This window comes from Echinops telfairi, unplaced genomic scaffold, assembly GCF_000313985.2.
Source record: "Echinops telfairi isolate 266 unplaced genomic scaffold, ASM31398v2 ScPeMD7_25;HRSCAF=90, whole genome shotgun sequence".
In the NCBI taxonomy this organism is placed as follows: domain Eukaryota; kingdom Metazoa; phylum Chordata; class Mammalia; order Afrosoricida; family Tenrecidae; genus Echinops; species Echinops telfairi.
Genome location: NW_022103922.1, coordinates 2,156,988 through 2,167,719, shown reverse-complemented (window position 1 = coordinate 2,167,719; position 10,732 = coordinate 2,156,988). Strand labels below are relative to the sequence as shown.

Genomic DNA, 10,732 nt, shown 5'->3' with positions numbered 1-10,732 from the left:
TGGTGTGAGTGGGACATGACTATGATCCTTCATCCAAGTGACAATGAGCCCCTGCTTTCTGTTCCATCTAGGGTATCACTGGGCCTTCTGGTCCACTCGGACCTCCGGGACCCCCTGGCTTGCCGGTGTGTATATGGAGGCGGGGCATGGCTCCCTTGTTGTCCCTGTAAGAAGCGGGGAGGCTGTGGGGCATGGCCTGGGTTCTCATCTTGATGTGGGGGGCACAGTGACAGGAAGCCACAGGGGACAGCATTTGGGGGCCAGGGTTGGGGTCCCACGATGAACAGGGGCGGGCCTTAGGATGAATAAGGTTGGGCACTCAGGGCTGATTCAACCTGGAATCCAGGCTCTGAATGATCACACTAAGGAAGGAAGCCACTGGGTCCTGGTTTGGGGTGGCCACAGGAGAGAACCTTCTAGAAAAATCTCAAACATTAAAGCAGTCGTCTATAGTTATTTCTTGAAAGCCCTGGAGAGTGGGACATTCTATCCCTGCTCCCAGTCAGCTGGGACGTACAATTCCCACACCTGGGAAGCCTGGGCCAGCAGGAGAGGGGGCCAGTACCCAGGCCCCTGGCCGGCCCCCAACATTGCTTTGAAACAGAGGGTCTCCATGCACAGGACTGCAGACTCCCACAGCCCTGAGCCCCTGTACCCCTCCGGGGGTTGGGTCTTGGGTTGCTGATCCATGTGGCCCCCAGCCATCTACCGGCTAAACCCTGCTGTGTGCATTCCACTCCCCCTTCCCCCTTGAGGGTGTCTGTCTGGACCTGTGACCAAGACCCCTCTTTACCCTCTAGCTTGGTGCCACTAGCTGGGGAGGGGGTAGGCTGAGCTGGGCATTGAGCCCCAGAGCACCCTGCCCTCTGTGTCTCCTCTTCTGCATGCGCACGGGAAGGTGGTCAGCTCGGGCCCAGGGTGGGGGCACTGGCAGCTCCTGATTCTCTGCTTTCCACTCCACAGGGCCCCCCAGGTCCAAAAGGTGCTAAGGGCTCCTCGGTAAGTGCCTGCGTCCTGCACCTGAAGTTCAGGAGGAGGATGTGGCCTAGACCCGAAGCCAAGGGGCAGGGGTGGGGAGGGCGTGGCCTGGACACCAGAGCCAGTGGGAGGGCCAGTGGGAGGGCATGGCCTGTGGGTGGAGGCCCTTGCACAGCCTGTGGCTGGTCAGGAGCACAGACCCACCTGGTCAGCTGGTAGAGCCATGGGAAAGCACTCCCCAAGGGGCCTGTGTGGAAGCCTGGTGTCCACCCTGCATTGCAGGCTGACCCCTGTCCTCACTCACTACCTCTCCTTGAAGTCGCTCTGACCAAAGCTTGTCCTCCCTTCTCTCCTGCAGGGTCCCACTGGCCCCAAGGGTGAGGCGGGCCAGCCAGGACCCCCCGGCCTGCCGGTAAGTGGCTGCTAAAGTCAGATGGGGGGGGGGTGCTCCCTGTGAACAGCAAGGGAATTAAGGGGTCATCTGTCTCCTGGGCCACAGAGAGATGGTGTGAGTGCCTGTGTGTGTGTGCATGTACATATGTGTGTGAGCGTGTTGTGTGTGTGCCTGTGTGAATGAGTGTATTTTGTGTGTTTGTGGGTGTTGTGTGGGGTGTGAGTGTGGAGTAAGGCTGTGTGTGTGTGTGAGGCTGATGCGCAGGCATACACCAGTCTGTGGATGCCATGCAGGAGCACCCCCCATAATCCCCTTTTGGCTGTGACTCCCCACTCCCATGCATTCTTGGGGGTCCTCCTGCAACAGCCCTGGCAGACGTGGATGAGGAGGGTCCAAGCTGGAGTCGCAGAGACACGACTTGGGATGGGGCAGGGGGCACACAGCAGGGCCATGTGTAGTGGAGCTGGGGGAGGCTTGGGCTGGGCAAAGGCAGCAGGCCTGGGGCTGCAACAGATAGGACTCCTGAACAGGAAGAGAGAAGACAGGGTCCATGCAGTGGGGACCCCCAGCAGTCTGCACCGCCCACGGGACACCCCACCACCACCACCTCTCCTGTCCATCCTGTAGGGCCCCCCGGGCGAGGTCATCCAGCCCCTGCCGATGCAGGCGTCGCGGACTCGGCGGGACATCGACGCCAGCCAGCTGCTGGAGGAGTCCAACGGCGACAACTACATGGACTACGCGGACGGCATGGAGGAGATCTTCGGCTCGCTGAACTCGCTCAAGCTGGAGATCGAGCAGATGAAGCGGCCGCTGGGCACGCAGCAGAACCCCGCGCGCACCTGCAAGGACCTGCAGCTCTGTCACCCCGACTTCCCGGACGGTAAAGCGCCGCGCTTGGCTGGGTGGGCCTCGGACAGGGCGTGGCGCGGGGCACGTGGGCGGGGCCTTGGGCCCGGCCCTGTAGGCCGGACACATAGTGGAGCCAGCATGTGGGTGAACTCTGCACTGGTACAGGGTCTGTGGCCTGGACCTAGAGTGGGTCTGGACATGTGGGTAGGGCCTGGCTGACACAGGGCAGGGTTGAATGGGGGCGGTGGGTGGGGCCTAGGTTGTGTCTTGGAGCATAGCCTGTGGGCGTGGCCTGTGGGCGTGGCCCGTGGGAGGGGAGGGGCGTGTGCATGGCCTGTGGGCGGGGAGGGGCGTGTGCATGGCCTGTGGGCCGCGGCTGGGCGGGGCGTGGCCTCCTTTGGGAGTGGATCCTGTGAGCCGGGCTGGGTTTTGAGGTGGAACCTGGATGGGGGAAGGGCCTTGCAGATGAGAGAGGGCCCAACAGGTGGGGGCAGGACCCAGGGTAGGCTATGATGTCTACTGCTACCCAGCAGGACAAGCATGGGACCAGGACAGTGCATTTGGGCTGTTGCAGGAGGGAGGACAGAGAGCTTGACGGCAGGGGGACCTGGGCACTTTGCCTGCCTGTCGAGTGGGGGTGCAGGGGCTGCCTGTCTTCTTAACTTTGGGGGACCCGGCGAGATGAAGTGGTTCTTGGGGTCGGGAGTGAGGAGACCAAGCCTGAGGCCAGCAGCCTGGGTCCTCTCGTCTGAGGCAGTGCCAGAAAGACAGCCTGGACCATCAGCTTGACACTGGGCTTTCAGTGGACACTGTCCATGGAGACGTGCTCAGGACACTGGCCGGGCTGGACATGGGTGTGGCCTCTGATGCCACTGCTGGTGGCGTCAGGAGGGAGCCACCATGCTGACAAAGTGGCCATGGGTTGGGCTGCGGACTGCAAGGTCACCGGTTGGGAGCCACACGCTGCTCCCTGGGAAAAAGACGAGGCTTCCACTTCCGTCAAGACTTAGACTTAGAACCCCCAGGGGGGTTCCACACGGTCCCGGGGTGTCTCGGTGAGTTGACATCGGCTCGCCGGCAGAGAGAGGGTTGGTGTGGGGACTGGTAGGTCTGGTCGCTTCCCTTGGGGTCTTGGGGGGCATAAACCTGGTACCCCCATGGAAGACAGGCCTACTGACTCCCTTTCAGAAGGTCACAGCTGTGCCCGGCCTGTGAGTGGGAGCTGGGGTGACGGTAGTGAGTGGTGTCCAGGTGGCACTGCACCCCTGAGTTGGCATCCATCTGGCATGACGGGGAAGCAGGCACTGGTGTCCATTCAGCCATGCCTGCCTGCCTGTGACTGGCAGGTGCAGGATAGTCCTCTGGCTCTCCAGATGTGCAGACCCTGCGGGGCTCTCTGGCAGATCCTGAGCTTGGCAGGGCCTCTTCTCCTGAGGGCAGGGGTGGCAGAGTGCACCAGCCGCGGGGCAGTGCCCTCCACAGCCGGTGTGCCTGTGTGCCCATCTCACCTCATGGCTTTTGGGGCCAGCAGGCACCACAGAGCCAGGAAGGGCCCTGGGCATGGCCAGGAGGAGGCAGTGCCCCTCACAAGCCCCCTGCACCCCCATCTCTCCATCAGGCGAGTACTGGGTGGACCCCAACCAAGGCTGCTCCAGGGACGCCTTCAAAGTCTACTGCAACTTCACGTCGGGCGGGGCCACGTGCGTCTTCCCCGACAAGAAGTCTGAGGGGGTGAGTCCTGCGCCCCGTCCCTACCACCGCAAGGCCCGTGTTGGTCATGTTCACAATGAGAGGATGGCGGGAAGGTGGGCGACAGCACCCCTGCTGATGGGCTGGCCACTGGGCACCCCATGCTGCCCCCACGGGGACCATTACTGGTCACCGTGCCAATCCCCGGCAGGAAGTTTGAAGCAAGTGCACTGACCCGAGGCAAGTGCCGGCTGGGTGCTGCCTGAATCCCGAGGGTGACGGTGTGTTATTATGAAGTGTGTTTAGGAGCCTTGGTGGCACCGTGGCTAAGCACCTGACTGCAACCTTTAAGGGTGGCAGTTTGAGAACCCGACAGCCGCTCCAAGGGGGAAAGAGGCTGGCGACCTGCTCCTGTAGCGACGGCCACCAGGAGGCCCTCAGGACCAGTCCGCCCTGTCACACGGCCCCCAGAGAGAGGCTCAGTGCTGGGGCAGTCGTTAGTGAGGCTGCAGTGCTGAGAGTCAGTCTCCCCCTGGGCGGCTCCTCCTTGACCTTTGCAGGGCCCCACCTGTGCAGGCCCAGACATGGGCTGACCCGTGTACGTGCGAGTGTGTGGTGGGCCAGGAGTGTCTGTGAGTGTGAGTGGTTATGTGTGCCTGCGCAGGCATGCTGATTGGTGTGTTTGAGCAGCTATGGGAGGGATGAGTGGGCAGGTGTATTGGTGTGGTGAGTGGGTGATGGGGCGGGGGTGTGGACCTGTGTATGCATGGGTTTGTAGGCACTTGGGGGGGGGCAGGTGTGTGCACTGGTGTGTATGTGAGTGAGGGTGAGCAGGTGCGTGAGCATGTGTGTGTTATGTGGGGAAGGGAGCTGGTCTGCTTCCGTGAGCATCTGGCCCTCAGGCCCCTGAGTAGCCTGTCTTGGTGGCCCCTCTGGCTGGCAGAGCCTGGGCAGAGCGGAGAGACAATCACAGAGAGGACACCCTAGGGAGGTCGCTGAACCCCCCATCGCAGGCTGCGAGGGTCTGGACAGCCAGGGGTCCTGGGCTCCCTCAGGACCCTGCAGACAGCCTGTGGTGACAGTGGCCGGTTCTGCCCATTTCCATCTCCTCAACAAGCTGGTGACCGTATGCCTCAGAGGATCTGACCTCTAGGCAGGGGCTAGTGCCTGGACAGGAACCAGAATGCTGGCCCACTCTGATTCACATCGAGGCCATGAGGGCGTGGTCTTCTGGCGAGATGCCACCTGTCATTTCCCAAACAGGTGGCTGAGGCAGGTGGGGGCCCCTGGTCCTTGACCTAGTGGGTCGGGGTCCTGTTCTTGTCCGGCAGGATGACCCAGACATCCACCTCAGGGTAGGCTTTGTCCAGTCTGAGCAGTCACTCGCTGGCATGGTCCTCTCAGGCAGCCCATGGCCACGTGATCTGGGACAAAGTGGCCACTTTCTGGGGGCCAAAGCTGGAACCCAAGAATGTCCATTGTCCCAAAGGGCCCCAAGCTTTGAGCGAGGGCCAACAGTGTCCCTAACCCGCCACTCCCTCAGTAGCATGGAGGGTCCAGGGCCCTGGAAGACACAGCCCTGGGCACTGCCTGGGAAGGTGCGGGCCATCGTGGGCCAGGGGTTTCCGTGAGCGAGGACCCACAATCGTGGGCCAGACTTGCTGTGGCTCCAGGGGGCCAGGAGATGCCCAGGAAACCTTGTCCCTGTCTGAGGCTGGTGCTCTGGGAGCTGCCTGAGGCTCAAGGAAGTGCCCGTAGGAAAGATGACTGTTTGGTGGGCCCGTGCCCCTTCTCTCGTGCCCACCAGCCTGTCGTCTCCAGGTTACGCTAGGGGCTGTGTTGCTCGGACAGGCCTCGATAGGTACTGCCGGGAAGGACTCCCCCTCTGAGGATCAGAGGGAGGATAAGTGTGAGCATGGGGGGGTCCTGGAGCTGCTCCAAAACCCATCTTTATGAGCCGGGAGTTCAGCTCTGACAGAGGGAAGGTTTGGGGCCAGTGGGAGAGATTGGAGACTTCTGGACTGGCCAGAAGCAGACTGGCCGCCCCTTGTCCTCCACTGTGTCCCCTCTGCTGGCTGGAGGAGGCCTGTGAGCCTCAGGACAATGCGGGAGCTGCTCCTGCTCAGGACTCTACACCTCCCCCCCCACTCATACCCTCACTCACTGACTTACTGCTCACTCACCCATGCAGCACCCCTTCATTTACTGGCTGTCCTGGGTCCTGTGGGCTTAGGCCTGCATAAGCCAGACCCTGCAGGGCAGGACTTCCCACCATGGCCAGGCTGGCCAGTCCTGATGAAGCTGCTGATGAATCAGGCCACTTGTTGTTTCAGGACCACCCACCTATTCTGGGGGTCCTCAGTCACAAAGATAACAACCCACCACCACACACACTCACACTCACACACGTCCACACACTCACAACCTTGTATGTGGACACACACGTGTGCGTATACCCACTCCACATGCAACTGCACGTGCATACACTGTGCCCACTCCACATGCATGCTTGCTGTCACACATGCATCCTCACACGTAGACTCACACTCATGGGGGGGTTCCCTCCCACTCACACCCCCACCCTTTCACGTATGCTCCTATGTGTGTGCCCACACTCACTTACACACAACCCCGGGTGTACACTCACACGTGTGCACACTGTCACACACTCGCCTGCACTCATGCACCTCCCTCACTCATACTCACTCCATGGCACACTCACCTGGGGCCGTACTTCCACCCCCACCCCCAACGCTGACACACGCACAGCAGGGACCCAACCTAGTGCAGCCCCCAGGTGGAAGCACCGAGGGAGCCAGGGAGACCGAGGGAGGAAAGGCGCGTGCTAGCCCCGCTCCACCCAGCTCTGGGTGCTAGCTCCTCTTCTGGGTCCCAGCTTCCTGGGGGTTTTAGAATCCACTCACTCACTCTCTCACCCACATCACTCACTCTCTCTCTTACTCTCTCTCCCTCTCTCCCTCTCTCTCTCTCACACACTCACTGCCTCACTCACTCACATTCACCAAGCATGGCTGTCACCCAGCGCCGTGGCAGACTGGTGCACAGACGTGGCTTGATCGGGGTGAGATGGATTGGGGAGTGGAGAGGAGGCTGCAGCGTGGATCCACACGTGGGGGTAGACTGCGGAGATCCAGGCCACCCCTCCTGCTCTCTGAGGCCTGGTCCTCAGGCCCTTCCTTCCCTCTTCCTGGATGGTGGGCAGGGGGCCCAGGAATTGCCGGGGCAGAAGGCCAAGAATTAACCCTTTCCTTTTCTCTGTCTCTCTCCCTCTCTGCCTCCCCCTGGATGTTCAGACCAGAGTCACTTCCTGGCCCAAAGAGAGCCCGGGTTCCTGGTTCAGTGAATTCAAGCGCGGTAAACTGGTAAGGCATCTCCCGCTCCCGGGCGGTGACCCATCCAACCCGCCCGTCTCCTATCTTGCAGAGTAAAATGGCCCGCTGGCCCAAAGAGCGGCCGTCCACCTGGTATAGTCAGTACAAGCGTGGGGCCCTGGTAAGTGCCTGCTTGCAGCAATGCCTGGCTCGCTCTGCATGGCACTCACGCCAGGCTGCGGCGCTCACGCCTGCCACGCCACAGTTGTGGACAGGCTGGGGCTGGCATCTGGGGAGTCTGGAGCCATGCCAGAGTGGGCAGGCCCTCGGAGAGCAGAACTCATGCCCTCCAGGAGAGAGGGCTGAGGTGGATGCTGGGCATCCGGGAATACCCCTGCTCCTGTCCTGCTGCTGCCAGCGCGGACCAGGAGCCCTGTACCTCTGCCCACATCTGCCTGGGGCTCCTCAGAACCTGGAGGCCATCTCCCTCCCACAGAGCCCCCGGGAGCCTTGCTGCTCTGTCCCACGGGGTGGCTGTGAGTCAGAACCGACTCCACCGCAGGGAGTTGGTTTGCCGGTTCAGGATGGGCGCCCCGGTGGCGCAGTGGGTTAGGCACTGGCTGTACCCAGAGGAAGATGGAGTGCCCCTTCAAAGGCAGAGAGCCTCCCAAATGCTGGCCCTGCGGAATTGTTACCAGTCAGAGTGACATGAAGGCCGCGAGCTTGGCTGGGTGTTCTGAGTCAGTGGTGGCCTCTGGGAGTCCTGGTGGTGTCGTGAGTGACAGCACCGGTTCAAATCCACCAGCCTCCCCGGGGGAGAAAGAAGAGGCTGCCTGCTCCTATAAACATCCACAGCCTCAGACACCCACGGGGACAGGTGGGCCGAGGCTGTCTGAGTCGGAGTTGCCTCGTGGCTGGGGGTTTTCCATGGAGCGCCCCCTGACTCCTGAGTAGTTAGCTCTGAGCCCTGCCGGCGAAGGCGGCTGCCCCTCTGCACCCCCTCTCAGCCTCTGAAGGGCAAGGCTCCCAGAATACCGGTAGGTGAGCCCCCCCATTGCTCCCTGCCTCATCGGCAGCATGTGGGCTCCAGGGCTGCCGACCACACCAGCCGCCCCGGGCACAGCCCAGCCTCTGCGTGCACAGGCTGCTTCCAGTCAGGCTCAGGTGGCCACACTTTTCTGCAGGGGCCCAGGCAGCCTGTGCCTGTGTGTGTGCCTCTGCCCACCTCTGCCCCCTACCCCAAGGCCCCGGCTGCCTGGCCGCAGCAGGCCCTGCCCAGCCCAGTGAGGCCCATGCCCGCCTGCCTGGCCACTCGGTGCATGGTGCTGTGGACCCGGTCCTGTCTTCCTGTCCTGGGTGCCCCTGTGCTTCAGCCACCTTGCTGTGAGCTCTTAGAGGGTCTCCTGGACACAGAAGGACCTGATGGGGTGTCCACTCTGGGGAGGGTCTGGGAGAGGGGAGAGCTGCCCTCCACAGACAGGTGCCAGGTCTTTAGGGGGCTCATGGCCACTGCCTGGAGGTGCATGTGGAGAGCTGTGGCCTCGAGGCCGGCTGCTAAGGCCCGCCAGAGGACCTCCGGAGTCAGGCCTGGTGGCCTGCTCCTGAAGTGGGAGCACGGGTGACCTGGGGGCAGAAGTCGGCTTCCATGCTCAGGCACCCTGGGATTGGCTTGACAGCCACTGACTGTGTGTGGTCACTGCCGGTGGCCCTGCCTCCTCTCTTAGGAGAGAATCTACTCCCAGCTCCGCAGCCAGGCTCCTCTCCCCCGGGAGAGCCTGGGGCACCCAGGGCTGATCACTGCCGGCAGATTGGCTTTGTGAAGAGGGAGGGAGGAAGGGACAGCTCACCTGTGGCCTGTCTACCTCACAGGCCTGGGGACATGTCCATTCACCACCCTGGGGACATGTCCACTCACAACCCTGGGGACCTATCCACTTACGACCCTGGACCATGTCCACTCACCACCCTGGGGACATGTCCACTGATGACCCCTGGACCATGTCCACTCACTACACTGGGGACATGTCCACTCACAACCCTGGGACATGTCCACTCATAACCCTGGACCACGCCTACTCACAATCCTGGATGCATGTCCACTCACGATCCTAGACACATGTCCGCTCACGACCCTGGACACATGTCCACTTACAACCCTGGGCACATGTCCATTCAAAACCCTGGAGACAGGTCCATCCACTTCCCTGGGGACATGTCAACATCACTGTAGCCTGCCCCCTCTCATGACCCTGGCGCTCCATGACCCTCTTGGAAGACCAGGCAAAGAGACCCCCCCTCGCACCCCACAATGGAGGAATTACCCAGATGTGCCCTATTGGGAAGGCCCCGGAGAGAGGGTCTCACTGGGCTGGTGCTATGCGGGCCCTTGGCTCCTGGTCCTTCTGTGTCCACTGCTCGCCTGGCTTCTCTCTGTGCATGCCCCCTGGTCAGTCACCTCCCCTGGAAGGAGTGCCCGGCAGGACCCTGCCTCCGGTGGGTACCACTTCACTCCCTCAGGTCCGCCCGGGCACATGGAGTCCTGGGAAGCTCTGGGATGACCTGCATCCCACTGAACTGTGGGAAGAGGCCCCAGCTCAGCTCTGCGCCCCTCACTCCTGAGAGAAGCTGGACACCAGCTGTGTCCCCACTTCCTGCTCCCCACCTGACCCCCATGCTGTCTGTGGATGGGCGTGCGGCCTCTCCAAGCCCCACCCCGAACCCCGGCCATGTGTCCATCTGCCCACCTGCTGTGAGACAGATAGATAGATCCACCTCCAGCCCAGCACCCTGACCCTGCCTGAGCCCACAGGGTGCCAGTACAGGCCAAGCTTACATTCGCCAGTGGGTCTCTATTCATTCCGCTATTGGGGCCCTGTCGTCCAGGAGCCCCCACCTTCAGGTGGGGTCCTTCTGTGAAGGAAGCTAGGCTCTCAGCAATGAGGCTTCCCAACACAGGACCCCTTAGGGGGATGTCCCCCCAACACAGGAGCCCACATCCTCAGGGAGGGCTGTCCCCCAACACAGATGCTAATGTCCTCAGGGAACGGTGCCAATCCCTCCGCAGTGGGGAAAGGGTTGTTGGGCCTCTGGAGACACCCTGGCGGGGCCCAGGGAGACCTCTGCAGTGACCATGGAGAAAGGGCAGCGTGTGTTGGGCACTGGGGTCGGACAGGGGCAGAGTGGACACCACTCCAAGAGCCAATGGGGTTGGTGAATCTCATGAGCAGAGGTCGGGGGGTGGGAGACCCCAGCCTACCCCAGGGGATCAGAGGGTGGGCTTCCCGGAGGAGATGGCAGTAGGCGGGGCAGTGGTGGGTCTCTGGTCCCGGCAGAACTGGGGCGCTTCATGGTCCCCGGGAGCCGAAGGGTATGCTGATGGTCAGCGTGGACCTGGGCTTCGCTGCTGGACACGTGCCCCTCCTCTGAGCACCCTTCGTCCCTGGCAGCTCTCTTACGTGGATGCCGAGGGCAGCCCCGTGGGCGTGGT

General features: G+C 62.2%; 1 protein-coding gene across 1 annotated transcript in view; it reads left to right on the top strand.

The window, feature by feature from the left end:
- The window catches only part of COL5A1 (collagen type V alpha 1 chain), a 99,015-nt gene that overhangs the window by 83,471 nt on the left and 4,812 nt on the right, over positions 1 to 10,732 (top strand). Inside the window, exons 56-62 of the mRNA XM_045289356.1 lie at positions 72 to 125; positions 964 to 999; positions 1,337 to 1,390; positions 2,000 to 2,255; positions 3,843 to 3,955; positions 7,358 to 7,426; positions 10,692 to 10,730. Coding sequence (XP_045145291.1) covers positions 72 to 125; positions 964 to 999; positions 1,337 to 1,390; positions 2,000 to 2,255; positions 3,843 to 3,955; positions 7,358 to 7,426; positions 10,692 to 10,730 — 621 coding nt within the window. The remainder of the gene's footprint in view (positions 1 to 71; positions 126 to 963; positions 1,000 to 1,336; positions 1,391 to 1,999; positions 2,256 to 3,842; positions 3,956 to 7,357; positions 7,427 to 10,691; positions 10,731 to 10,732) is intronic.